General features: G+C 41.5%; 3 protein-coding genes across 8 annotated transcripts in view; 2 read left to right on the forward strand and 1 right to left on the reverse strand.

Annotated features, from left to right (window-relative positions):
* The first annotated feature begins 34 nt into the window (after nucleotides 1-34).
* Nucleotides 35-10,694, forward strand: vps35l (VPS35 endosomal protein sorting factor like). 3 transcript variants are annotated; one of them, XM_088285074.1, is made up of 31 exons: nucleotides 35-235; nucleotides 932-1,031; nucleotides 1,253-1,423; nucleotides 1,560-1,676; nucleotides 2,044-2,068; nucleotides 2,268-2,347; nucleotides 2,569-2,697; nucleotides 2,801-2,885; nucleotides 2,987-3,043; nucleotides 3,246-3,342; nucleotides 3,423-3,470; nucleotides 3,578-3,671; nucleotides 3,799-3,999; nucleotides 4,229-4,275; nucleotides 4,388-4,499; nucleotides 4,738-4,854; nucleotides 4,967-5,020; nucleotides 5,100-5,180; nucleotides 5,256-5,318; nucleotides 5,531-5,616; nucleotides 5,693-5,773; nucleotides 5,869-5,932; nucleotides 6,033-6,059; nucleotides 6,447-6,545; nucleotides 7,166-7,243; nucleotides 7,346-7,460; nucleotides 7,599-7,738; nucleotides 7,842-8,007; nucleotides 8,106-8,224; nucleotides 8,302-8,451; nucleotides 8,767-9,376. In XM_088285074.1, exons 1-31 carry the CDS (start codon nucleotides 219-221, stop codon nucleotides 8,863-8,865), a joined length of 2,919 nt encoding a protein of 972 aa, XP_088141200.1. In that variant the 5' UTR covers nucleotides 35-218; the 3' UTR covers nucleotides 8,866-9,376. The 3 variants fall into 3 exon arrangements, 2 of the variants coding, with proteins under 2 accessions (XP_088141200.1, XP_088141199.1); XR_015840074.1 differs by lacking the exon at nucleotides 6,033-6,059 and adding an exon at nucleotides 10,319-10,694 and having other exon boundaries at nucleotides 8,106-8,451; nucleotides 8,767-8,881; XM_088285073.1 differs by lacking the exon at nucleotides 6,033-6,059 and having other exon boundaries at nucleotides 36-235.
* On the reverse strand, nucleotides 9,379-14,902 carry get4 (guided entry of tail-anchored proteins factor 4). Its single transcript, XM_088285081.1, has 9 exons — nucleotides 14,669-14,902; nucleotides 13,771-13,849; nucleotides 13,227-13,308; nucleotides 12,993-13,142; nucleotides 12,742-12,880; nucleotides 12,525-12,665; nucleotides 12,361-12,436; nucleotides 11,913-11,985; nucleotides 9,379-11,846 (listed from the first exon to the last, which is right to left on the reverse strand). Exons 1-9 carry the CDS (start codon nucleotides 14,806-14,808, stop codon nucleotides 11,755-11,757), a joined length of 972 nt encoding a protein of 323 aa, XP_088141207.1. The 5' UTR covers nucleotides 14,809-14,902; the 3' UTR covers nucleotides 9,379-11,754.
* Nucleotides 14,903-15,609: 707 nt separating this feature from the next.
* mrtfab (myocardin related transcription factor Ab) overlaps nucleotides 15,610-25,891 on the forward strand; it is a 29,756-nt gene continuing 19,474 nt past the window's right edge. The window contains exons 1-3 of one of the 4 annotated variants that reach the window (XM_088285068.1): nucleotides 15,610-15,904; nucleotides 17,851-17,900; nucleotides 19,251-19,418. In XM_088285068.1, coding sequence (XP_088141194.1) covers nucleotides 19,271-19,418 — 148 coding nt within the window. In that variant the 5' untranslated portion in view covers nucleotides 15,610-15,904; nucleotides 17,851-17,900; nucleotides 19,251-19,270. Of the gene's footprint in view, nucleotides 15,905-17,850; nucleotides 17,901-19,250; nucleotides 19,419-21,259; nucleotides 21,729-25,891 lie in introns of those variants that run through there. The other 3 variants (XM_088285067.1, XM_088285070.1, XM_088285071.1) reach the window with 3 other exon arrangements.

Consider the following 25,891-nt stretch of genomic DNA (forward strand, 5'->3'; position numbering starts at 1 on the left):
AAATGACGTTTAGCCCGATTGAAGCCAGTCAGGCTTGCTGCAAAAGCAGAACAGATAACGTAATGCCGTGTTACATGTATCAAACATTAACATATAAAGATACAAAACAAAAACAATAAAAGCGCCATTATTTGGCGAAAATATGTCACGCTTTTTTTTCTAAAACCCCGACATTGACCTTAACAAGGAAGTAAAGGGTGTCATGTGATCATTGAAAAATGGCCGCGGTGATGTGGTAAGATGCTTCTTTTTGACCTAAAAATGTAAACAGAGTTATTTGGTTTTATCAAAGTGGTATCGCGTTTCTATAGCACTTATTAAGCTACTTTAAATATAAAGTATCCGTGTTTTGCATTTTATGTTATTCTGGTAAAATGCACTAACACTTCAGTTGTGGAAAGTGGCTTTCTTGTATTCGAATTTATCTGTCGGGATTTTCTCACTATTGTTCCTAGAGGAACCAAAATATATAGAAACGTGATGAAGTCAAATATAAATCCCAAAAATAAAAGTATGGCATGACTAATGACCCAGATTTGGAACTTTCAAACAAATTCCAATGATGTAACAATGAAGAATGAGTTCTCATTCACCATATTGGAAGTAGTTCAATGCAAATTATCACTGGTGTTTGGGATCAGACACAGATTCCCCAACCCCCTATTGCCAAAGTAGTTTTATATTAAATAAAATAAAATAGATGTTTGCATAGATTTTAGTTAGTTATTCGGTACGAGCTTGGGCACAGAACAAATTAAATCTATAAGGCTCCCCCACTGTGCAATAATTAACCTGACTCGTCCTCACTTCCAAAGAGTAAATAAAAAGCCGTATTGCATGACATGAATTGTTCAATTAAATGAACACTGTATGCATGTATTTCTGTATTCATAGTTAATATTTCTAACCTGCTCTCTATAATCTCATTTAGGCGTTCCCGGTGGCGCAACTATGACGCTGAGTTGCAGAGGGCCCGCCTGGAGGCAACGCCACTTGAATTTTCAGACTCCCATCCGCTTAAACCTATTTTGGTAAGGCGCCTTCGATGGTAAATGAGGGAAAAGAAAAACACAATAAAACTGTAACATGTCATGTCATATGAAAAAAAAATATTTTCATTGAACCAATAATTTAATTAACCCAATTCTAATGAAACAAAAAATAAATATAAAGATATTGTTTATTTTACTCTCTTTTTAATGATATTACTTACAATAGATCAGTAAACCATCCCCTGTTAATCCGCTCTCAGGTGACAGACAGCAGAGCTCGCCGTGGAACTCGCAAAGGCAGCACCTCCTCATCCTCATCGTCCTCTTCCTTAGCAGCGCCGGACCCCCTCAGCTCCATGTTGGACGGAACCGATCCGCTGTCCATGTTTGCAGCTGAGACTCCATCTACGTTGCACATCGCCTTCGCCGGGGTCAGTTGCGCTTTTACGCGACCCCTACAGACTGTTTCTTTGATAGTGGATTGAATTGATTGTGAATGATGATTCTTGATATGAATGACGACTATGGTTGTGCATTATATACTAAGCTGAGGTTTTGTGCTTCCAGGACGCGAGGAAGAAGGGGGAGAAGGAGGACGAGCCAGTTGGAGATGACTTTGAACGCTGGTCGATGAAGAGAGGCGAAATCCTGGCAAGGTTCACCACCACTGAAAAACTCTCAATCGTGAGTCATCCTCTGTCAAAAACTCGGGGGAACTTCAGAAACGTAACTACAGCAACAACATGACATTTTGATTAATATTGCGTTTGTGGAGTATGAGTTAAGCAGCAAAATCCACCAGTTTTTAGTGACAAAATGGCCGCCCCCTGAGATGGACAAAAGCTGCATCACATAGGGAATTAAAAATAATTGTGGAGGTGCTCTGTACTGAATAACTTCATAACACAATTTTGTATTGATACCTGGATATTATTTACACTGCGTGTATGTCACTGAAATGAACTGAGCATAACTGAAGCTTTTTTTTGGAGCGCATACTCAATATTATTGTGACAGTAATTTTGTTTGATTTTCTGTTTGTTTTTTTTAGAATCTTTGCATGGGCTCTGACAAAGGTAAGACACAAGTTTGTTTTATATTTACTGACTACTATGCTGATTTTTTTTTTAAATAGAAAAGAGAAAAGTTTTTTTTGGTTTTTTTTGCTTTTATCATTAAAAAAAATTGAAAAATGATCAGTTTATAAAAATATTTCCCCTCGCAATTAATAATATTCATCACTGGATTGACTCTGTGTGCTTGCTGACCTTCCAGGAAATTCCCCGAATCCTGCATCCTCTGCTGTCTCCGAGAAGGTTCGAACACGTCTGGAGGAACTGGATGATCTCGAAGAGGTAATTTGTTGCATCACCAATTAATGTATTGCGCATGAGTGCGGTGTTATTTTGGAGTATATCGCATTGATCGTCTTCATGATCGTCTATTATCCAGTGAGGATCAGTCTGTCTACACAATACACAAAGTTAAAGACTACATTTTCAATATTCCCCTCCAATGTCTCCTTAAATGATGAAAACCTGCGTGTGTGTGTGTGTGTGTGTGTTTGCGCACGCAGGGTTCCCAGAGAGAGCTGCTCAATCTCTCCCAGCAGGAATATGCCAACCGCATCGAGGAGCTGAACCAGTCCCTAAAAGAGGCCTGGTCCTCGGACCAGAAAGTCAAAGCTCTAAAGATTGTAATCCAGGTAGATTCTTGTTTCGTGTCAAAGATGGAAAAATAAGTCACATGATGGTGAAATGAAGGGACTTGAAAATGAGTTGTCTTATTTCTTTCGATGTGTGTCTCAGTGCTCCAAGCTTCTTTCCGACACCTCCGTAATCCAGTTTTACCCCAGCAAGTTTGTTCTCATCACTGATATACTTGACACATTCGGTATGTAGAGAATCATTTTATCTTTTGCTTAAATTCATTTACTTTTTGTTTTACTGACCCTATTTCTTTCTTTTTTTTTTTTTTTCTCCTTTCTCGCATAGGCCAGCTTGTGTACGACAGAATTTGGAGCATGTGTTCAGACCCAAGACCTTTACCGGGTATGGATCCCACCATCACTTCTAGTGTCTGTCGCTGATATTTTTTATTATTTCTTATCATAAGTCGGTTGACACGGTGCTACACAGACGTTAAACAGTTTGCGGAAATATCTCAGTTCAGTTCAGTTGAATTCCTACGTTGTGTTTTGTGTCTTATGTCTGATTTTTCTTTTCTTTTGTTTTTTTTTTGGGGGGGGGGTAGACTCGTTTACGGTCGACGATGTCAACGACACAGCCAAGGAGACGTGCCTCAACTGGTTCTTCAAGATCGCCTCCATCAGAGAACTCTTACCCAGACTGTATCCCCTCAAATTGTAATCACTATGATGCTATTAAGACGGCTCACTCAAGAGTTTGCCTCCTTAACGACGGTGAGCAGATACGTCGAAGCCTCCATCCTCAAGTGCAATCGCTTCCTGAACAAATCGTGAGTAATCTTTGGATCCTTTTGGGTTATTTGCTGAGATGCGTAAATTTCCTTTCGTGTCATTTAAAGCAATGTGACATGCGTGGTATCTCCTCCTCCCTCAACAGCGGTATTCAGGAGACTCTCCCGCGACTGAGCGCCATGATCAGAGGGATCGGCGATCCTTTGGTGGCGGCTTACACCCGAGCTTACCTCTGCAGGGTAATTTACAGTATAGCTTTTCTGAAACTTTCCAGGCATTCAAACAGATGTCATCAACACTATATATACCTGCACTATAAATTCTGAAAACACTCTAAATGGATTGTGGGGTTTTTTTTCGGCTCAGGTTGGCATGGAGGTCGCCCCCAGCTTGAAAGACAGCCTTAAGCGAAACTTCTTTGACCTGCTCGGAACCTTCCGGCAGATCAGTGGCGAGAGTCTTCGCAGCCAGGTGCTGGCGCAGAGGGTGGAGATGCCCGAGTACCTGACTCTCTATTCGCCCGCTATCAACTGGATCCTGCAGTGTAGTGCTTACAGAGCACCAGAGGTGTGGACGAAGAGCTGCATTTAAAACGATAACTTTTCCGTAGATTTTGTTTATTTTTTATCTCGCTTTACTTTCACTTAATGCAGTGCGCTTTAAAAGCAGTTTGTAATCTATTGATTTGATCTATTTGTAAGAGTGGAGCAAAATTAGCATAGACTAAATTTATTGTTGTACCAAAATGAAGTTACACCAACAATAATTATTTTAAATATCTGTGTTTCCTTTCCAGACTCTCCTAACAGAGATGATGGAGAGATGCAAGAAGTTGGGTAACAAGTGAGTATTACGGACAATCTGCGTGGTTTTCTTGTTCATTTTAAGTGTGTAAGATGTCCGTCTGATTGTTAAGGTTAATGACACATTTTGATCTGACTTGAATGTCCCACAGTGCCCTCCTGCTGAATTCTGTAATGAGGGCATTTAGGCCTGAGTTTGTTGCCACCAGAGCCATGGATTTCATCGTAATGATAAAAGACTGCGACGACGCCGGGTTCCCCAAGGTGAGCAAGCATAAATGGTCGGTTTTGTGCCTGACTTTGTTTTTGTATTACGTTGTGCCTAATACTGCAAAACGCCATTGACAATGTCAGTGAGGATTGAATCATTAAGTTATGTCGCACAAAGTTTTGATTCTTTGTGTTTAATATTTAATCGTGTTATTACTGGATAGTTACCATGATAGTTCCTTAACAGTAAAGAGCTCTCCACAAACATCATATCATGTCATCTCCTCTCTAGCATTTGTTATTTGGATCACTGGGTCGCTGTCTGGCTTGCGCTGACCCTCCAGAACCCGACAGGCTTACCATCCTTAACGAAGCCTGGAAGGTCATCACCAAAGTCCGCAGTCCTCGGGTACAGTGAGCTTAATGCGGCATTCTCACAAGTGCTTAAATCCGTGATGATTAACATCAAGCTTCACTGATTTCTTTTTTTTTTTTTCTTTTTTTTTGGGGGGGGCACACAGGATTATGTCAACTGCGCTGAGATCTGGGTGGAATTCACTTGCCGAAATTTCACAGTAAGTGAATGAATTTGTTCTTGAGAGAAATCCTCTCACCAAAAGAAAAAAAAAAGTTTCTAATTGTTTTACTCTTAAGAAACGTGAGGTGAACACCGTTCTGGCAGACATCATCAAGCACATGACTCCCGACCGAGCCTTTGAGGAGGCCTACGCTCAGGTTTGTACACTTTAACGGCTCACTCTCCTCTCGTCGCTCCCTCTCAAGTGACTCCGTCTTTTTCTCTGCACTTAGCTGCAGTCGGTGATCAGGAAGATCCTCACACACTTCCATGACTTCTCTATCCTCTTCTCCATGGTGAGTTAATCAGCAGCAGCAGAGGATTTTAATTTATTAGTGTGATTTTGTTTTCAGCGACGTAGCATACTGACTATTTTCATTTAGCTACATACCGGGACTACTAATCTGAGTACACTTCAAGGTTTCGATCACCAAGCAAGGAACTTGTCCGCTCTCATTTAACTTGTCATCATGCCGCAGTATCACCATGTTTACGATTTGTCCCCCAGGAGCGTTTCCTCCCATTTCTAGACATGTTCCAGAAGGACAGCGTGAGGGTGGAAGTGTGCAAATCCATCATGGACGTCTTCATCAAGTAAGAGGCCACACTTCTCTTGGATATGAAAAGCGTAGTAAGTATTTCATTCATATAATCTGTGTTTAACTCGCAGGCACCAGCTGGAGCCAAGCAGAGACCCCGTCATCCTCAACGCCGTGATGCACATCTGCAAGACGATGCATGACTCTGTCAAGTGAGGCAAAATTAGATGACTCGCGGTTTCATGTGAGGTCATTGAGATTGCGGCTTGGGAATTGTCGACTAAACATTTCATGTCGTGCTTTGCAGCGCTCTCACCCTGGAGGATGAAAAAAGAGCTTTGTCTGTGTTGATCATCGGCTTTATGCGCGTGGTGAGCTACTCTTGTTTTTAATGACTTATTCCAGCCGAGGAGGTTTGTGTTTCATTTATCAGCACGTGTTAATTATTTGTGTGCAACCTCATGTTTACAGTTCTGTCTACCTGACTTGTTACAAATGGTAGGTTTTCATCCAAAGATTTTTTTCCATTTATGGTAATCCACACATTGCTCATCTCTAATGGGCAAAAACAATCAGGTCAGAGCAAGTTTCATCCGGAGCACATTTTGCAACAATTTCAGAGAAATTAAAATTGTCTTGGGTTTATGTCACTGTCAAATATGATCAGCTCGGGTTGTAATCAGGCATGGCCATTGACTAAAATACTCTGCTTGTGGTTGCAGCCAACTCACTTTTGCATGAATTTCTTCTAGACACACTTTCTAAATAATACATAATGGACCGAGATGATTGTCCCCATTCTGTGATTTTTCACAAGTGAGAAATACTAAATCCTTATTGGCCATCTATTTGTCTCTCCTTGCAACTGTTTGTCCTGGTGTTCAGGTTTCATTTGGCCGTGACTTTGAGCAGCAGTTGAGTTTCTGCGTGGAGGCCAGAGCCACATTCTGTAACCTGGAGCCAGTACTGGTGCAGCTCATTCACGTCAGTATAAATCTGCCTTTTGTTGATTTTAATTTAAAGGAGACATCTGCATTTTTTCCCACAATTTTAAACTGCCCCCATGTATCTCAACTATGTCTTTGACATGTTATGAAGAAAATGGGAGTGATTTAAAGGGGAAGTCAAATGAAAGTGTTTATATATGTTCCACGCACCGCCTTTAGTCTGAACATGGAATTCTGATTAATACTCTTTGTGGGATATAAATTAAGCAGAAAAAAAAGACTTCGCAGCTCACCTGTTTTCACGGTTTGGTCGGTCGTGGTGGCTTCACCACAGTGAGGTCATTTTCAGTCAATAGTGACAAAATACAAATACACTAAAGAAAACATCTTAACAGGTGTGCCAATGATTACGGAGGGCTTTTTTTTTTTTTTTTTTACTTGATTCCCCTTTAAAAAAAAAAAAAAAAACAGCAATCACCTGTAAACACCATGAAAGCATTAATCCAAATCAGAAAGCGAAACTCTTAATCTCGATTCATTATCGTGAAACATTTGAGTGATTATATTTAAAAAAGAAATGTTTATATACACATCAATTATATTTAAAAAAAAAAATGTAACACACGTACGCACTCATTCATTTATTGTCATATTCAGACGGTCAATCAGCTGGCGATGGAGACCAGGAGGGTGATGAGAGGCAATCATTCCCGCAAAACAGCTGCATTCGTCCGGGTGAGTTATTAAGTAGTAATTAACACCCCCCATTTGTCACAGAAGACCAGTGGTAGCCCTTTCATGCTAACTGATGGATTGATTCCGCTTCCTGTTCTCCAGGCGTGTGCTGCCTACAGCTTTATCACCATCCCGTCACTCGGCAGCATCTTTAGTCGTCTCCACCTTTATCTGCTGTCTGGTCAAGTTGCGTTGGCCAATCAGTGTTTATCCCAGGGTGAGCAGCTTCCCACAAACTATAAACGCAACTTTTGTCTGACACACTGAAACTAAATTATCGATTGTCCTTTTATTCTCCTGTCAAGACTTATTTCAAATGACTTTGTTGACTTTCCACATCGGTCTTGTCCCGCAGCGGATGCCTTCTTAAAGGCAGCAGTGAGTATTCTTCCGGAGGTTCCGCGCTCCATCAGCGTGGAAGGGAAGGTTCGCTCCTCGGAGAGTTTCCTGCTCGACTTCCTCAACAACTTCCTGGCTACGCTTCTAGTTGTCCCGGTAATAACACCTTTAAAGAGATTTATTAAGCTTTTTATTTGTGTGTTAATCTGTGCATTGAACAAAAGATAATTAAAATAATTATCAATACGCATGCTTACAGGATCACCCAGAGCATGGTGTGCTCTACTTAGTCCGTGGTGTGCTCAACATGGTGCAGGATTACACTTGGGAGGACAACAGTGATGCCAAAGTGCGCGTGTACGTTGGTGCCCTCCCCCTGCTGGCCGCAATGAGCCAGGAAACATACCTGTACACTATCCCAAAAAGTAAACACTCAAATTATACGCACACACTAAGTAACCTACTCGTTATTGCTTCATCTTTTAATCTTTGCAAATGTTTGTATTTTCTCTTAACATGTCAGTGGATTCCAATGAGACCCTTTACGGGGGGGACCCAAAGTTCCTGTCAGAGATTAATAAAATGTGCGAGACCCTAATCGGGCAGATCCTAGACCACCTGAAGGCTCTCGGTCGAGAGGAGGTGAGACATGCAAGGTCTGTACATTGTCATGTTGAAAAAAGAAGCGGGCTGAAAGTTTTGTGATTTTTGGGTCGCAGCAGAACACACGACGCCAAGGCGCTCTGGCCTTTTCTCTCTTCTGCGTCCTACTCGCCCACGGAGACCTGAGGAACAACAAGCTGAGCCAGCTGGCCGTCAATCTGTGGAACCTCAGCCACAAACACGGATACTGCGAGACGCGCATTTCTGTGAGTTGTGCAAACACACACGTTACGTTTTTAGATAGTGTCCATTAGGATTGTTTTTAGCATTCAATTTAAAGACGCAAACACCAGACTTCACTCCACACAACCGTTTGGAAACTTGCACAGTCTGAAGCCAAGCCGGTACACTCGCATTTATTTCATTTTGGTAACCAGTTGCTCTCCTTCATGTGTGTCTAGCGGCGGTGCAAACTTCAAGTTACCTCTTAATGGATTTGAAACACAATAAGCAATCAACTCTACACAATATATAGAATTCTTAATCAATTCATTGCATGCCCACGCCAATTATGTGTCCAGGTTCGGACGCTGGAGTACATGAAGCATCAGGCGCAGCAGGCAGACATGTCTCACCTGTCAGATACGGTCCAGAGGCTCGCGCTGCAGTCCCGTACTTGAACAGCAGCAGCAACAAGTATTTATATAAAGATGTCCCACTACATAATTGAAAGCATTAAGAAAAGCCTTAGTGAAATGTACGATAAATGGCTAGTTTAGATGAAAATGATGATCATACTACACAGCCATCCATTTTCGATAGTGCTATTCCTCGTTCGGGTCTCAAATGAGATGGAGTCTATCCCGGCTGACAATAAATGAGGTACAACCTGAGCAGGTCACTACGACAATTTTGACAGCATTAACAAGCGTTGCTAACCAATTGCGGGCCCTGAGCGCTGTCGGTGAATCTTGTAAGCAGCATTTAAAATAACACATGAAACTGCCTTGTTGACTCAAGTTGCACTTAACTTGCCACTCATATAACTTATATATTTATCATAATTCATTATATTTATAGTGCTGATCATTTCTAACTAATCTGTATGGAAACAATGATGTCATTGTTGATATTGCCTTGTAACATTAGTCCTCATTTTTGTTGTCACAATAAAGACAATGGACAGGACAAGATTTGTTTCACATCGGTCTCAATCCTCTCAATGGTAGTTTATTGACTCAGTTAGTGTATCGGGGAAAAGACAATTGCTCCTCTTTGTGTTTTCAAAGAAAAAAATATCAAACAGCAGTGACTCATTTGCAAAAAAAAAAAAAAACCACACACTTTGCCATGTTTCTAACTTGAAGAAAACAGTGATGTGTGTTTGAAAATTTGGTAGTTGTGTGTGAACCAACAACTCTCATAAGTCTCTTTGGAAATGGTGTTAATTTAGTTGTTCAACTTTATTTTGTCTCCTCTGCGCAACAGTGACCACTGTTGCGGGAAAAAAAAAAGGTATAATGCTTTTTTTCCTCCCACCTCCCACAATAATGTTAACAAGCAAAAGTAGCTCATGTTTTAAAGCAATTTTAGATTTGTAGCCTTAGCAGAACTTTTTGAATCTTGTTAAGCGCTAATATGCATACAAAAATAGTGTACACATGCCCAATTAAACAGATTTATCAGAAAATGCAATATTTAATCATATATGCATCTTATAATTTAGCATACATGATTGCAACTGACGGAAAATTTCCATTTTATTTAGGCAGTGACTTTCTGAGCAAAGGCCAAAACTACTGAACTGTACGGGCCAACAAATATCCATTCATCGTCTATATGGTGAGCTGGAGCCGGACCGGCCAAGGACCGGGATCTGGACTAGTTGCCAGCCAATTAAAGGGCTCATTTAGACAGACAACCATTCAACCGCACATTTATGGACAATTTAGAGTATTCAAGTTAACCTAGCATTCATGGTTTTGGAATGTGGGAGGACGTCTGAGTATCTGTGAGGCAGACAAGCTCACTACTAGTTCATTAAACTTCTGACTGCTATTTTTAAATTGTGATCCATCGCCAAGAGGAAGTGTTTGACGCAAATAAATATCTGATCTCCCAATTTCCCGACAGGCATCGAAGAATAGACCAAAGCGCAGTCGAGACGACTACTTCCTCCTGGCGATGGAAATGGAGATTGGAGGCATTTGATGTTGAAGCTTTGCCTTCCACTGATGGATGAAACATCAGATGAGAATGTGGTCTCAACTACAACAGGCAAACTTAAATAACTACTAAGAACTCTGAATTAAGGGTGGTGGTGGGGGGGGGTGCAGAGAAATGCTGACAACAGTAATACATTGGCATCCCATGCTATGCAAGAAAACAACACTGTAAAGGAGGGAGCGTCGTGTCTACAATGCTGTCGACAAGTGCATCAAAACCAAGACTCGAAACAGAGTCCAAACATGAACAAAAGAATGATTAAATAAAATAATATTTTACTGCAGCTGGGTGCAGCCCGGTATGTGTTAGGACTGGATGGCTGAAATAATTCAAGGGGAGGAATTAGGGATGGGTACCAAATACGGTACTTATTTTGGTACACACCGATTGGATTCGGGACTACCAAGCACCGATTCACATGAAATCAAACGGTACCATCTTTTGGTTCTTAAGCGCGTCTTTTTAGTTGCGACTGAGCGGGAGTGGACGAGTTGGCGATTTTCCATGCCACACTCGGAACGCAGCAATGCACTTAAAACCGGTGTAATGTCATCCACTCCCGCATGCTTTCATGCGCTAAAAATACGTCCGCGTTTGGAAGTGAGTCAATGCTGGGAGATTTGTGGCGTTACCATCGTTACAATATATATTTTCTTTCAAAACAACTCTGAACCATATTCACTACAACTTAATCAAACGCTGCATTGCTTGTGGCCAAAATGGAGCGAGCATTATGTAATGCGTCAGGTTACTAATTATTTGGGAAATCCCAATTATTCTTTTTTTTCCTCATTCACAATTGTCTTTTTTTTTTGCAACGTTTCAGTCCAAACTGGAATTGAAATAATCGTGCAGCAGGCTTTGCATTTTATTCTTGGGTTCCTGTTCAACTTCATTCTTTGTGTTGTTCACTGCAAAGAACTCGGCTTTGCACATTCTATTTTGTAATTTTAATTTAGCAACTTTATTAATAGTAAAATATACCTTCATTTTTACTCCATCCTCTTTGGCTCACTTTATTTCATTTGTGATGTTTTCATATTTGTCAAAATTTTACATCCTGAAAAATAAATGTTAAATTCAAACACTTTCAGATTTTATTGTTAAATAAATCACCACAAAAACCCGCACAAAACTACTGAAAATTGGTATTAAGTACCAGTCTCGATTCCCGGTACCGAACCAGTTCAATTGTGAATGGTACCCATCCCTAGGAGCAAGTGTAAAAATTTGCTGCCTCATCTCACCCACTAATAGTGGAGGCGTGGTCTTCCCCTTTTGTGTGTTTAAATGTGTGTGTGTGTGTGTGTGTTCTTTTGCTCTTCGCCGCCTCATCTGTCGGCTCAATCCAACTCGATGGGGCTACTGTCCTCCTGGGCCTCCTCGGCGCCGTCGTCGTCCTCGCCCGCTCCCATCAGGCTGTTCAACAAGTTTCCTGCACAGACGACAATTTCGTGAGTGCATTTTTACAAAGACGTCTGGGGACCTTCGGCTCACTCACCTAGCAGGCCACCGTACGACGGAGATTGTTTGGGAGGAACGCCGAAGAAAAGCTGCCCTATTCTGTCGAGGTACTTTATGTCCAGAGAGGAGACAAAAACACGAGAAACACTTTGAGATACGGTCAACACACACGTTGTTTTCCCCTTAATATTGAGACTGTGATTTAATGTCATGATTTTTTTTCAAGGTCCTCTTCTCATGCACAAAGCAATAAATGAATCTGCATTGAACAATACCAGGTTTATTATACATAAATATTTTTCTTTTAAGCATTCACTACGACATGGCTGCCAGGATGGCCGAGTGCAGGACCCAGTCTCCCCAGGAGGCCTGGGTTCGAATCTCAAAATTTCCCCATTGTGGGACTAATAAAGGGAATATTATTTTCACAAGATTATGTGTGACGTAATCATACTGGAAGTCAGAAAGTCTCTGGAAGCACTCACCTCATTATACATGGGATCCCTCTTCAGGGAAGGTTGATATTGCTCACATAACACTGTGAAAACTGTTAATTTACCCCTAGACAGGGAGGAAAAAAACCCGATGAAATACATTGTTTTTAAAAGAACTGTTATAAGAGGATTTTTTTTTAGATGCATTTTCTCACCCATCCACTGCCAGCAGCAGAAACCAGATAAAGTTAAGAAGAGGCTGAACAAATGGTGGACCCCTCTCTATGGACGGGTGTTTCTCAGTGTACGTGCTGAACACCACCGAAGCGCTGTTTTTGTTCTTTAGGCAGAGGAATCTGTCAAATCGAAAAGGTGACAGCGTGTGCGCGACTTTTCAAGTCTACTTTTTCCGTACGGTGGCAGCGCACTTACTGTAGGACTGCCTGGGCCACAAACATGTCGACCTCGCTGCGGAAACCTCGGGAAGATGAATACTCCACCAGCATCTGCGCACAGCCCTCCCCGTCAGACGAATGCAGGAAGTGGTAACGAGATTCGCTATAGTTTTGCTCTAGAAAAAAATGTAAAATATTCCAGTTGATATTCTTTTTGGAGCAAGGCTGGTTGTGTGCAACCAGTTGGATTTTTTTCTTTTCCATTTGAATTCATTATGCCTGATATACCTTTCCACAAGGTGAAAGCCAGCAGCTGGTGTAGTTTTGGGTTGCCCAATTTGCTTGAACCTCCCGTGGACCATTTCAAGGCTCTGGACACGAAGGCTACTCTTTCCGGAGAGTTCGGATCCATGTGGCTGAACAGCTTGGCCAGGCTTTCTGCTCACCAAACGCACAAGCATCATCCACGACCGAACGTACTGCGCTGGATGCCTTGATTCGATGAGTCAGGTGAACACTCACCTAATATATCCTCTTCCACTTTGCTCTCTGACTTCTCCAGCACCTCGAGCACTAGCATGGACAGATCTGCAGCACTGTTTTGCTGCAGAGTGAAGCACAGCAGACTAAACTGTCATCAGTAAAATACCACTTTTCTGAATAGTACTGCCCAGGGCCCACTAACTGTATAAAGTACAAAGAACCAATTAGAGTAAGGGCGTTTATTTATTTGTTTAGTGCCAAGGAGCATTTATGTACTCGAACCGCGGAGACTACCAGACGTCTATTCAGGGTAAGGCGTTAAACGAAGGGGAAGTCTGTATGTCTACAAATAGTTTTAAAATTAAATTAAAAGAAAGTAAAACTGCAAGAGAATGTCTGAATATTATTCGTGTTCAGGGTTTTGTTTGTGACAAATAAAGATTAGCCTGAATGTTAGTCGTCAATGATAATATAGTCTTTTTTTTTTACAACAAGCTGGCAACACACTTTTCAAAATGTGACATCAAACAAAGAATTCCATCTTGTTGCAGTTTTGCAGGTAGAATTCCATAAGAGCATTTACCTGGTTATAGCTGAAGAAGAGTAGGGCACCATTGTACATCAGCTCCCTGGCTTCACTGTGTTTTGCCTGTGACATGTACCTGTTGACAGGCAAGAGAGTCATCTGGAGGAATATGTTGGGCACGATCAATTTGTATAACAAGCTCAATATTAGCCCATGCTTGTGATCTCCTTGTGTGGTTGACAATAATAAACTACATTGAGGATAAGGGCAGGACCGATAAATCAGAAGCTCTTCTTCTCCGACAGGTTGAAGTGAGGTTGGCTTTCGTGGAATTACTGTAAATATTGCAATAGCAATAAAACCATTTGCTTGTATTGGGAGAACCTATAATAGGGATGCTTCTCTGTCGGTTTGCTAGCTATATTTAAACGCAAACCCTCATCATACTGCATCTGCAATTCAGTTGTGTATGTAGACTTTATCCACAACAAAAACCGATAATTTAAATATAATATGTTGGATAATGTCATGTAAGGTACCACAATCCAGACGGCGACCTGGCTAGCAACTAGCACATCTGGAGAGTAACCGCGAATTGCCCAATGCGCGATAATAATCAAAACATACAGCATTTTTAAACTGATAACACATAATCGTTTATGGTATAACTGTCTTGCGGAGTCAGGCCGAGCTGAAACTTCTATTGTTTATTTCCTAATAATGCAGCGACACTGCTAGTAAGCACTTCGCTAGCAGTCCATTTTAAGACCGTGGTGAACTGGCAGTTCCGGTGTCCAAACAAATTGCCGGACCAACTTGGATGGGCGGGACCGTGGTGTTATTCCCCCAATCGGATTCGGGTATGACAAGCAAGTTTGACAGCAGAGAGAGGTGGTACATACAAGGCCTCGCGGAGTCACCAACTGCAAACTAGAACGTTTTAGTGAAATCTTACCTAAAAAATAACGTCCTATACATCTGGTGTGCTTCATAGTAATCCCCCTTTTCCACGCTGGCTCGCAGTTTGCCTTCGACCCTCTGCACGCCTCCGCGGTTTCTTCCACTGGAGCACCTCAGGGACTCCTGCTCCGACATCGTCGTCGCTCCGCAGCGGTGCTGACTTGACTGAGTAGCTCAATGTTGACAGCGCAAACCGGAAGAAACCAAAGGAAGCTTGACCCTCTTCACATCCCGTAGTTATGGTTACCCGCAAAACAGGCATACGATATATAAAACAATATTATGTGGTCAGTATCACAGAAAAGTCAAGTGGATTTTGCTGTACTGATTTATTATAATAATATGTATTGTAATTTTATATTATATTAGTGTTTTTTTTAATGAATCGAAAAAAAATCCCGTAATTAATTTCAATTTAATTTACATTTTTCAACTACTATTTTTTGGAAGCTTGTAAGAGATTTGAATGTCTTGGAATTAATGTAAAATCACCAAATATTAAGTATGTTCAAATAGCTTTCTTTGATCCTCAAATGTGATCTGAACGGAATCATCTTTACAGGCCTTTTTCTTAGAAACAATTTTCCAAAATTATACAGTACATTTAGTTTGGCCCTCAAGCACCCCACTCCAGCAGTGTTGGTTTGCAAGGCCTAGAGGTAAATTGAGCAGGGTGCTTTTGTTCTGAGATTATGTGGTAAAGATGTACAGCTAATATGGTTAAGTACTTGAATTCGAATGGTTAAGTTCACTATCACCATAACAGTGCTCGTATTCAACAAACAACGCACAAGTCCAAACAAATTGTCCGAATGACGAAAAAAATCGTAAATCGAATCATTCATATTTTAAGGCACAATTGGATCGTTAATTGCAGCCCTGCGACACACTTCAGTACATTTATGTTACACTAGATGGCAGCAAATACCTCGATAACAAATGTCTGCTGTCATCCACATGCGTCCAAATCGCTTTAACCACGCTTACAGTTGTAGTAAAATTCAGAACAACGAATAGAACATGGTGTAAAATGTGCGTTCATGACAACGGAGTGTCATAATCCCACAGGAGCGTGGCGACAATTCGACGGGAGAGACGTTTGGAAGCACCCCACCACGTAGAGGAGGGTTTTCCGGTTAAAGTTTCCTTTGTCATCAGGAAGTGGCAGCAACCGGGGGGTGTCTGAGCTGTGTCTTCGCAGACAAAAACACAACACTGGCGAGCATGATAAGTAAGAGTAATGACATATTTGAGACGCTGCAGCTACGGCGATAAATAGTGCGTCATCTACGAAAACCATTGCGTGTTAGACGTGAGCATTTAGCTAGGAATGAGTGGCAATGTGTGGCGAGCACGACATGCTAATAGTGATTTGCTAACTTGGGCCGGATTAGCGAAACGATCTTGGAAATCTAACCGGTTTCCTAAAGTTTCTTTTCTTCACGTGTGCATAGTTGTTATACTGATATTACATTTGAGTTGACATGATACTTGTATGTGTGTGGAATATCATTTGGTTTGTCTTCGATAAACTCGGGTTAACTCCAGCCGGACAAGCTAACATTAGTGTAGCCTGTGTGTCTGTTTTGGTCAGTGACAACTGTAGGCTTGCTGCTCGCCCATGACAACTAAGGGCAGGCCTCCTGCAACGTGGATTCTTTAGTGCACTTTTATTGTCACACATTCCATACCCAGTTTTTGGGAACTATTTAGTAAAGTTATAATGGTAGGTAATTTTGATGCAAAAAAAGTCCACCCAGTCTATTGACGATTTACAACGTGTATTGCAAAAGCAGTCGATGTGTTATTTGTCTTAGTTTATTGTACTCAGTGATGTGTGCATTATAGGTATAGTGGACCGTCATTATTCGCCCACATTTCCGCATGTAATATTGATGCTCCTCTAAAAGTAATTGTAATTACCTATATTAGTAGTTTAAACCATAAATATGCCACAAACTATGATCCCATTGCTTTTCAAATGCTTACAAACATCTTCATACACTGCTGTTGTGGTAATATTACAGTCCAATAAATAGCTGACAACTAAGCATGCACTTATACGGTATGCACTATCCGTATGAACATAACAATTTTGATGATGAAATATTGCTATAGCAGTGCAGTCTGGTCCAAAACAATGAATATTTGACTACACCAACTAAACATGCGACGTTCAGTGCACCGCCAGATCATGTCGGCTGGTTGTGGGCCACATCTGTACGTAGCCTATATGACCTCAGAAATAGGTTGAAATTTAGATATCAAACCGATCTTATATGGAGGTCCATCTCACATTCAGTATTTTGACTTATCCCACCATCTCATGGAATGGGTTTAGTTTTTTATTCAACCTCCAGGTAAAGACCAGTTTCTCACTTAATGCTGACCTGGCTGCAATGGAGGATCAAGTTAGTGTGCCAAAATGAAATAGAGCATGGAGTGAGGTATGGTTACATTACATAAATAAAAACATCCCGTGTGTGTGATGGATGGATGGTTCAGTGGGATTCATCGCTGACTGTCTGGTACCTCTGCAAGAAAATTGGATTCAAATATTTATTTTAAACATTTTCATACAAACTTTCATAGGACCAGTAATTGAGTCGATGTTTTAAATAATTTTGTATGAACAAATTAGGTTTGTTTAAATTTGGTCAAAACTGGCATTGGAATGACGTTGACAAAACTATGCTGAATTACATAATTTGTGTATCTGTGGTTGACTGATGAAAAAAGAAATGATTTATCAAGAAAAAATGCTTCCAAGCGTGTTGTGGTTGAGCTTGTATCCCAGTGAGGGGTGAAGGTAGCGAATACACATTTTCAGGGTTCGTTCAACGTCGCTAACATTCACCAACCAGTTTGTTGTCCCAAAGAGAAGATACTTTACAAAAGTACATTAGTACTGTAAGCAATGTTTTGCCACAAAAAACACATCAACGAATCTTCGGAGGCGGTGTTAGATATAGGCAGGGATGAACAACCGAATTACAAAACAAACAAACAAATTAACTTAAATATCGATTACGTATTTGTTTCCAGATATTAGTCTATACATTTGTGTTTGTAATTGTTACATTGTCAAGATGCTCACTAATGTAGAATCGGAATAAGAAAATTGACAGAAGTATTAAGTAATGTTTTTTTTTCCCCCTCCTTGTTTTTCTTCAACAGCTGTGACCTTCTGGAATGGAAACGCACGCTTTTAAGATAAAGTGAATCTGGTAAGCCTGATTCCCGCTCGTGACTCAGCAAGCGTGAGCCTTACTCCCTTAACTTGATGCCTGAAATTGAAAATATGTTGCCGCGCTTGTCTTTGCTTATGTCTGCTCGTCGTCAGTATTCAGACGTCTGGGTTGTTTGGGTGTGTGCACAAGCATGAACAAAAATTATTATTATTATTTTTTCAATATTTTATCAAATACTTTTGAGGTTTTTTTTTTTCTGTTGGTGTTTTTTTGTCTGCTTTTCCACTGTGCTGACCAGGAATAGTCTTCCATTAAAAAAAAAACACGCACAAGCTTTTTCAACATTTCAATCCATCATGACAGTACTGTCACTGCAACTTGAGCAGAATTGTGTCGTATCCAGTCATGTTTCCGCTGGTATTTGATTGCAGAACCGCATGTTTTGTTTTCAGTCGCACTGAGCAGGAATCACCACGAGGACCCCAATGCTAGAGAATACGTTTACATAGAGGGCAAGGGAGCAATCAAAACACAGCGATGTAGCGGGTCTCCGTTTTATCGCCACAAAATGGCCGCGTGCCATCCAGTCACTCAGCCTATCTATTTTTACTTTTCAAAATGGAAGATTTGATTACGAGGATTCACGTCGTGGGCAATCATCTCAAGGGTAACGAGTTTTTCCTGACAAACCTAAATCGTAATCTGACATTGCGTTTTTAGACATGAGCCGAGAGCCGCTTTCCGCCAATGCGCCGGCGACATTTTCAGCAACAGCGTGGTAGCGTATTTTGTCACACGTCATTTTTGTGAGGGAACAGGTCATTGGGCATCTGTTCTATCCCCGCTTTACTTTCCAGCTAAAAATCTGGCCCCTCTCTGTCAGTGTAGAAAGTAGCTGGAGCTGCGAAAATGTCAATATAACAGCTTCGTGACTCCGAGAGTTGTAAACCGCTTGCAGTCAGCAAGCCAAGGGAGTGATGCTGGCGAGGTGGCTTTTGTTACCTTCATGACTGGTGGGTGGAGCCTACATTTGCAGCTAACCTTTTGGAGGCAGCAGTCCATACACCCAGCAAGAAGAAAACAATTCGCGCCCCCACCCCACTACACCCCCTCCGCCGCAACTCGAAGAAAAAGCATTTTTGTTGCAAAACCAACCTACACCGTAGAGTTAATACTGGCTGCGCACAATGACCAAGGAGAGTACCACTGCCAACTACTGGAATGGATGTACAATTACACTTTCTTGTAGGACAGCGGAAAAAAAGCATGATACCCAGGGTCACACGCGCCCCCCCTCAGCATCGCACTATTTGAGAAGCACTGCCTTAATATGCCATGACTAACATGGAGTTGTATAATTTGATCATGAATCAAATGTTATCGCAGGTCTCTCTACCACCCTGGCAATGCTGCAGCCCCAAGCCGACAGTATGGAAGTTACGGGGGCTGCCGTGTCCACCCACAGCCCGCAAAGCGAGGCAGTGGCCAGCGAGCTCCAGGAGCTGTCCCTGCAGCCTGCCCCACTGGAGCTGCGACTTCAGGAGCGCAAGAATGGTGAGTTCTCGATGCTGGCCGACCACAAAAGCTACGCGCCATCCCAACAGAGTCAAAACGTTTTTTTTTTTTGTTCCATCCCTGTATCAATAAATCTTGTGAAACTTCATCCCTGCACGCAGAAAGCATTTGCGCAGACATGTTTTTTTTATTTACGCGTCTTTTTGTTACGTTTCTACGGAGTGACTCATTTTATGGGATTTTATTTTTACTTTTCAGTGGTGGTCTATTTTCCCTTGTGTGACAGCCAAGAATGTTTCAATGTGACATCAAAATTTCCTCTCGTGTCGGTAAAGATGGGAAAGACACTTGGTAAATGATTTCCTATGTCGGGAGTTGTTTTTCAACCGCTTGGTAGTCAACCAGGGTTACAGGACATATCGCGTTTGACTTGTGGATGTTGTACGTTTCTCTGCATATCGGGAGTGTGGGAACTGCTCCTCGAAGCTGTATGTCGAATCACATAAAGTCATGTTTACTCAAGCCATTGCTAATGGGATTGATATTTTTGACCTAAGTTCTCTTCCTGTATTTCAAGTGTATCAAATGTTACAGATAACGTGTTCGAAAATGTTGAGGCAAAATAGTAAGATTTAAAAAAAAAAAAAAAAATGGCTGCTGCCAGAACCAAAATGTAAATGTCAGTGTGTTTGTACATCCTTGTTCATTTGTCAGTGGACAGTTTACCTCAGCACTGAGGTTGTTTAAAGACTGGGGACAAGCTTGGCATGCACGTGTGAGGTCATCGGAATGAAGTGAGTGAAGACAGAAGACGGTGTGGCAATCATGTGGTCTGCTGTTTTGGTCAAACTCGGTGTTGCCCACACACACACACACAAAGATTTACATTTGTGTGCTCTTCCACTCCTGCCAATGGTGGAATACTGCCAGGTTAACACCGTCCATTGTCTTTCTGTATTGATCCAGATTTGTCTGCACACCGCACCTGTCCATATAAATCGGATGTTCTCTGCTGTGGAGTTTGAAGTATTGTGAATTTATCATTGGAGAGAATTAAGCAAGGTTAAATTTGTCAAGAATTGAGACCACATTTTGGGACTTCCAGCAAAGGCTGAGTCATCCACAAGTACTCACGTCATCCTGGAATTTGGTCAACATTTGATCTGGGAATGCAGTAGATTGGGACATTTTAGAATATATCAAAGAAATGTCTTCAGGCCACTTTCACAATAACACACACCTCCGGGTGCCACTCCCAATGCCGAACACCCTCTGTTCTCATTGGCCTATTTATTACTTCAATCTAGCGGCGCAAAGCGACGTGTTGCAGCAAGTCGTCCTGCAAGTAAACACGTTTGCAGAATTCAGATGCTTTAAGGTGGCATGTGCGCAGGCATACTCTGGTGTTGGCTGGGAGGAGAAGCGGAATGCCTCCTTTAGAGCTTATCAAAGCTTTCTATCTCACACCAAGTTATGTAATAGCATTGATTGCACATGGATCCTTCCTTAGTAATAAACGGTCTGCAAGATTTATTGTGTTTATATAGACAAAGGGAACACGTTTTCCAGGAAGGGCATCAGAGACTCGCCGCGCTTGTGTGTGTGAGTGTGTGTGTCTGTTTGAATAAGAACAGGGCTGAAAAACATTTCCCATTTCCTGTTAACTAACGCTTCTAATTTGCTCCGGTGACATCATAATTGTTATAGTTTCCAAGTTGAAGAAGCTTTTTTTGCGCACAGGGCTGTGCGCCGCACAGCAAAGCTATAAGAAGGACGTGCGGGAGGAGGACAGGGGCGGGGTGTCTGAAATGTCACTATTGCATAACGGCGGAGAGGGAACCGAAGGAACGTGAGGGAAAATGAAAAGCAAGAATGTGTGCAAGTCAAGAAGTGGAGGCTTTTTTTTTATTTCTTTTTTTATTTCTCTCTAAAGTGACAACCAATGAATTGTTTTTCTCTCTATTTCTTTATGGCAATGCAAAGTTTGAAATGTAAAAAAAAAGAAAAGAATAGAAGCTCTTTGAGAGATGGAAACTGATTGGTGGACCTTATCATCCACTCCGACCTACACACGCCCTCTCTGCCGGGGCATGCACTCACTTGTAGACAGTCCGCAAAACAGGAATGCGAGACGCAACCTGTGGAGTTACGGTACTTGCTGCTGTGTTTAATGTGACTTTCCTGCAACCACTCTGTTGCGGCTGTGCACTTTTTTTTTTCACCCCCCCCCCCCCCCACACCTCTGCACATTGTTTACTCAACCCGTTTTGGAAGTATGAAAAACTAATCTCTACCGGAGGGTGACGCTTTCTTGCGGCATGGTCCAGAGGGATATGACTCTCCTGTCAGGTAACGTCACAGACATTTATTTGTCTTTTAAATGATGGCAGTGCCGGGAAAGTCACTCAGCAGAATGTAATTTGTATCAGCTTGCTGAGTACGGGTGTGGTGAGCGTACTTGCATGCATCCATAGATGTTAAAGTAATGACTTTGCGCCTTTAAAAAAATTTTTTTTTAGAACTAACGTATGGATTTTGTGTTGTTTTATTTATATATATATATATATATATATATATATATATATATATATAGTGTATATTATGCTATGCCAACTAGTAGTATAAAGATTGAAATGACCTTAATGAGTTCCCTCAGAACAGATTGTTCCGTCTTGGAATACAGGCTACGCAGTAATCTGATCTTTTAATTTTCTTTTCCCGTGTGCCACCACTGCCTTAAAGAAGGCCAAGCGGTTCATTTTGAATCCTTAATACCACCGCTTTCAGATGCTCACAGTTCAGCCCGCACTGGCAAGACGCAGGGAGGATTTGATGGTGAAATTCCATCAGATTGCGCATCCTGGCATGTAAACAAAAGACAGATCGGATCGGATCCCTTCTTCCCACCCCCTTTTGCATTATGACAATAAGATAGGTCACAGTGGTTTTTATTCTCACGCATCAAATTTGCAAACAGCAACATGCCCGTGTCTGAAGTGCGTTAGATTCTTCAGCGAGATTTGTAGCCTGGATGGGAGCAGTATGCGTTTTAGGGAAACATTGTTATGTAACTGATGGGGAGGCTGCCAATAGCGGAGACCCACACAGCACTTTGTCAGACTGGAGAAGGAAGAATGGGTTTGGAAAATAGTTGTATATCTTGACAAAATATGATTTAGCATGGCAAAAATATCTCTTGAGTTGCATGAATGGTGACCAGCCTTTGGCTCTGACTGCTTAAACAATTAAATGACGGTTTAAATGCAAAAGTTGCTGCAGCAAACCTTTCCAGCTGCAGTGTTCTTCCTTCACTGCCAAAATGAGGCAATCATTTAGACAGTGGAACCTCTAAAGTTAAACACCCCAGCCCTGAGGTCATATAATTTGGAATTGTAACAAAATATTTGCACAAAAGTTCTTGCTCGACCTCAGGGTACTTCAAGACTCCAGTTTTAAGCATATGCCCTGCACTTACTTGATCGCATTGGCTTTTTAAGGATTTGTTCAGCATCCGCATGTGTTCTGTTTATTATTTTTATATTACTTTTGGAATGGACTGAACCGTGAGCAAAAATCCTGCACTATAACGGTATTAAAATTACTGCTCTCAAAAAATTTTGGTCATAATTTAATTTTTCAACAAAATATTTTATGCATTCAGAAACGTATACCATGTTAAGTTTCAATAAATAGATGTTAACATGCCTCTTATGTATTAATTCTTCATAGTAAGTCACAGTGTTGCATCACTGGTTAGCAATTGTTAGAACTGACCTGTTGTCCTTGGGGCTAACTAGTACCCGCCGGCAAATTATTATTTTTTTATTTATTTATTCTAGGACAATGCACATTTAATCAACAGAGCAAAATTGCATCCGCATATGCAGTGTCTCGTTCGTCTCCCTTCTTCCTCCAGGCGTGACTGCTCGCCCCTCCCATCTCTCCTCGCTGACTAGGGGAGGCAAAAAATTAACTTCAAAGAAATGGCTGCTTTACTCAATTCTGCAAGCAGCCAATCGTATTGTGCCCCGTTTAGTAGTGCCCTCAGCTCATACCTGGTGACGGACAATTAGTGGTTATTGAAACTTTTTTATTTATTTATTTTTTTTAAACCATGCCTAATTACATGACGCAGATTACCTTCTGTCAAAAGCCGTTGACACTGTTGCGCTGATGTCAGCACTCAGCTAATGATCAAATGCAAATACGCCACATCCTGGTTTACCGTTATGCTTCTGATGCACCAATCTGCAGTGTAGTGGAATAAGGCTTTCATGAATTTCAACAAAAAGTTACAAGCATGTGCCAGAATCAACATGTTGTCTCTGCGTATCGTAATACATGTACATATTTTTGCGACAGCATCCTCAACTCAGACAGACTTGCACCATGACCCTAGGCGACTTCATAGCTCATTTCACTTTTGAAACACGGGGTCATGCACATACAGGCTTTGCTAGTCCGACAGTGTCGTATTTCAACAAGCGCAAGTACGCATACTTTGTGATACAAAAGACAATCTTGTTAGATAATGACAAGTGAGGGACTAGCCAAAATCAGATCTGTTGCCTACAGTTCGAGAAAAGCACTGCGTCAGCAGCTCACCGTAGGTCTGCGCCTAGCAACAGGAGCAACGGCGAGCGCACACCCACAGACACAAGCCTACTCATGCCGCTGAGAAACAACATGCACACGTTTAACATACGCCTGAAGCCTTTGCGGGTTTACAAAGTGTAAATCATGCGGCATCATACGGCGCAGTAAACACCCAGGAAAAGATGTTGAAGTATTAACGATTGTTTGACCAAGACTTTGTCAGAATTGCCTTGCAGATGTTGCGCAACAAACACACGTACATAGTGGCGCTACTATATACGTACATCCGCGTGTGTGCATCCTCGACTCTGTGTGTTGTCTTCAGCACAAAACACTCTTGTGTTTCTAAATAATAGAAGAAGCATTATGCTGTGACTCACCTGCGAACCGCACACTTAGCATTAGCACGTTGAGCAGAGCAGAGTTCACTTGACCACACTCCTGTTGCTCTCTTTGAGTGACTCACGCACTGAACTGTGTGCTGAGGAAAATCTGCGTTGACTACTGCACGAAACAATGCGGGGTAAATAAAACTTTCCGGGTTAAAATGTTAAACATGTTCAGGGGAGAGTACCGGGGGATAATCATTAAAAGGTTGAAAAATCTGAACAAATAGTGGGTCAACCAGTGATCGGTCTTGGCTAATGTTTGACCTTGCACATGGGTGTCAAACTCAAGGCCCGGGGGCCAGATGTGGTCCGTCCAATCATTTTTTTTTTGGTGGCCTGCCAAAGCAAATGACACTCATTGACTTTATGTTACGAAAATGTCAAATTCTCATCACTTTTAAAAAACGTTGATATACGGCAAGAATTATTATTACCAATACCACTTTTAACATAAATCTTATAATATTTAAACAGTTTTTACTGGCATCTGATTTCAAAACCAGTTAATCATCAATGTTCTGTGTATGTGTAATATGAGGCCCTCCGAAGAAAAAATAAAATGTTGCTTTAGAGCCTCCACGATAACTTTACGGCTCACCTTTAGCAGACAAAAAATAGAAATCTGTGCTAGTATTAAAGGTCCGTGTCTAATTATGATCTGGTCATTGGGTTCAGTCAAATAAGTCAGTGCACTGTTTTTTATTAGATGTTAAGAGCCGGAATAGAAATAGGAAGAGGGCTATAACATTGCGCAGAGCAAATGTTGATTGAAATGATACTTTTCATTTCTCGTCGTGGCGCTAATTGGCTGTAACAACTTAACAATTTTAGTTGGACTGAATTGGAAACCAGCGGAAGACGGAACAAAATCGCAAGCGCAGTTCCTCTGCAAGTAGGGCAGGAGGTTAGGGGGGTTGTTCCAACGTTAAATGACTTTCAGATGTTGGAATTATGTAGCAGCTTGCGACAAACTCGTCGAAACACAACCCGTCGACTCCTGCTGCTGCGTTCAATCTCTCACAGACTGTTCTGTTCTTTCGGGATTTCCCATGCGCTCACAACAGCTTAATCTTCGGTCCATGCTGTTGTGCAGCGAAGGTCCGCGTTATTACGTAGGAGCAGCTTCATTCAGCGCTAGTGCTTTTATAGACGGCTGCAGCGTCCTTCAGCAGCGTTCAGTTGGACTGCTTTTATGGATGAGACGTGACAAAGTGGAGGGCGCAACTGCTCAACAAAGAACGCTTAAACTTTCCAAGACCCGAGAAAAATTACTAGCACTCAGGTGGCTTCAATTGCCGAGTGTTCTTTGCACTAGTCTCCGTTGGACTTTTTGTTGTTCCTTCAACGCAGATATTTTTTGTGGACATAACGCTGTTCCCAGATTTACTGTCATGATCATACGTTTCTCGTTGAGTTTTTACTTCCACCTGTACTAATATTTGTTCTAATTAACAACATATTCACATTGTCTGCGTTTTAAGTCGTTGAAATCAATTCATTTAATGTTTAAATTATTATGCAAATCAG

This window comes from Idiotropiscis lumnitzeri, chromosome 20 (genome assembly GCF_059441095.1).
Source record: "Idiotropiscis lumnitzeri isolate Australia: NSW breed Sydney's pygmy pipehorse chromosome 20, RoL_Ilum_1.0, whole genome shotgun sequence".
In the NCBI taxonomy this organism is placed as follows: domain Eukaryota; kingdom Metazoa; phylum Chordata; class Actinopteri; order Syngnathiformes; family Syngnathidae; genus Idiotropiscis; species Idiotropiscis lumnitzeri.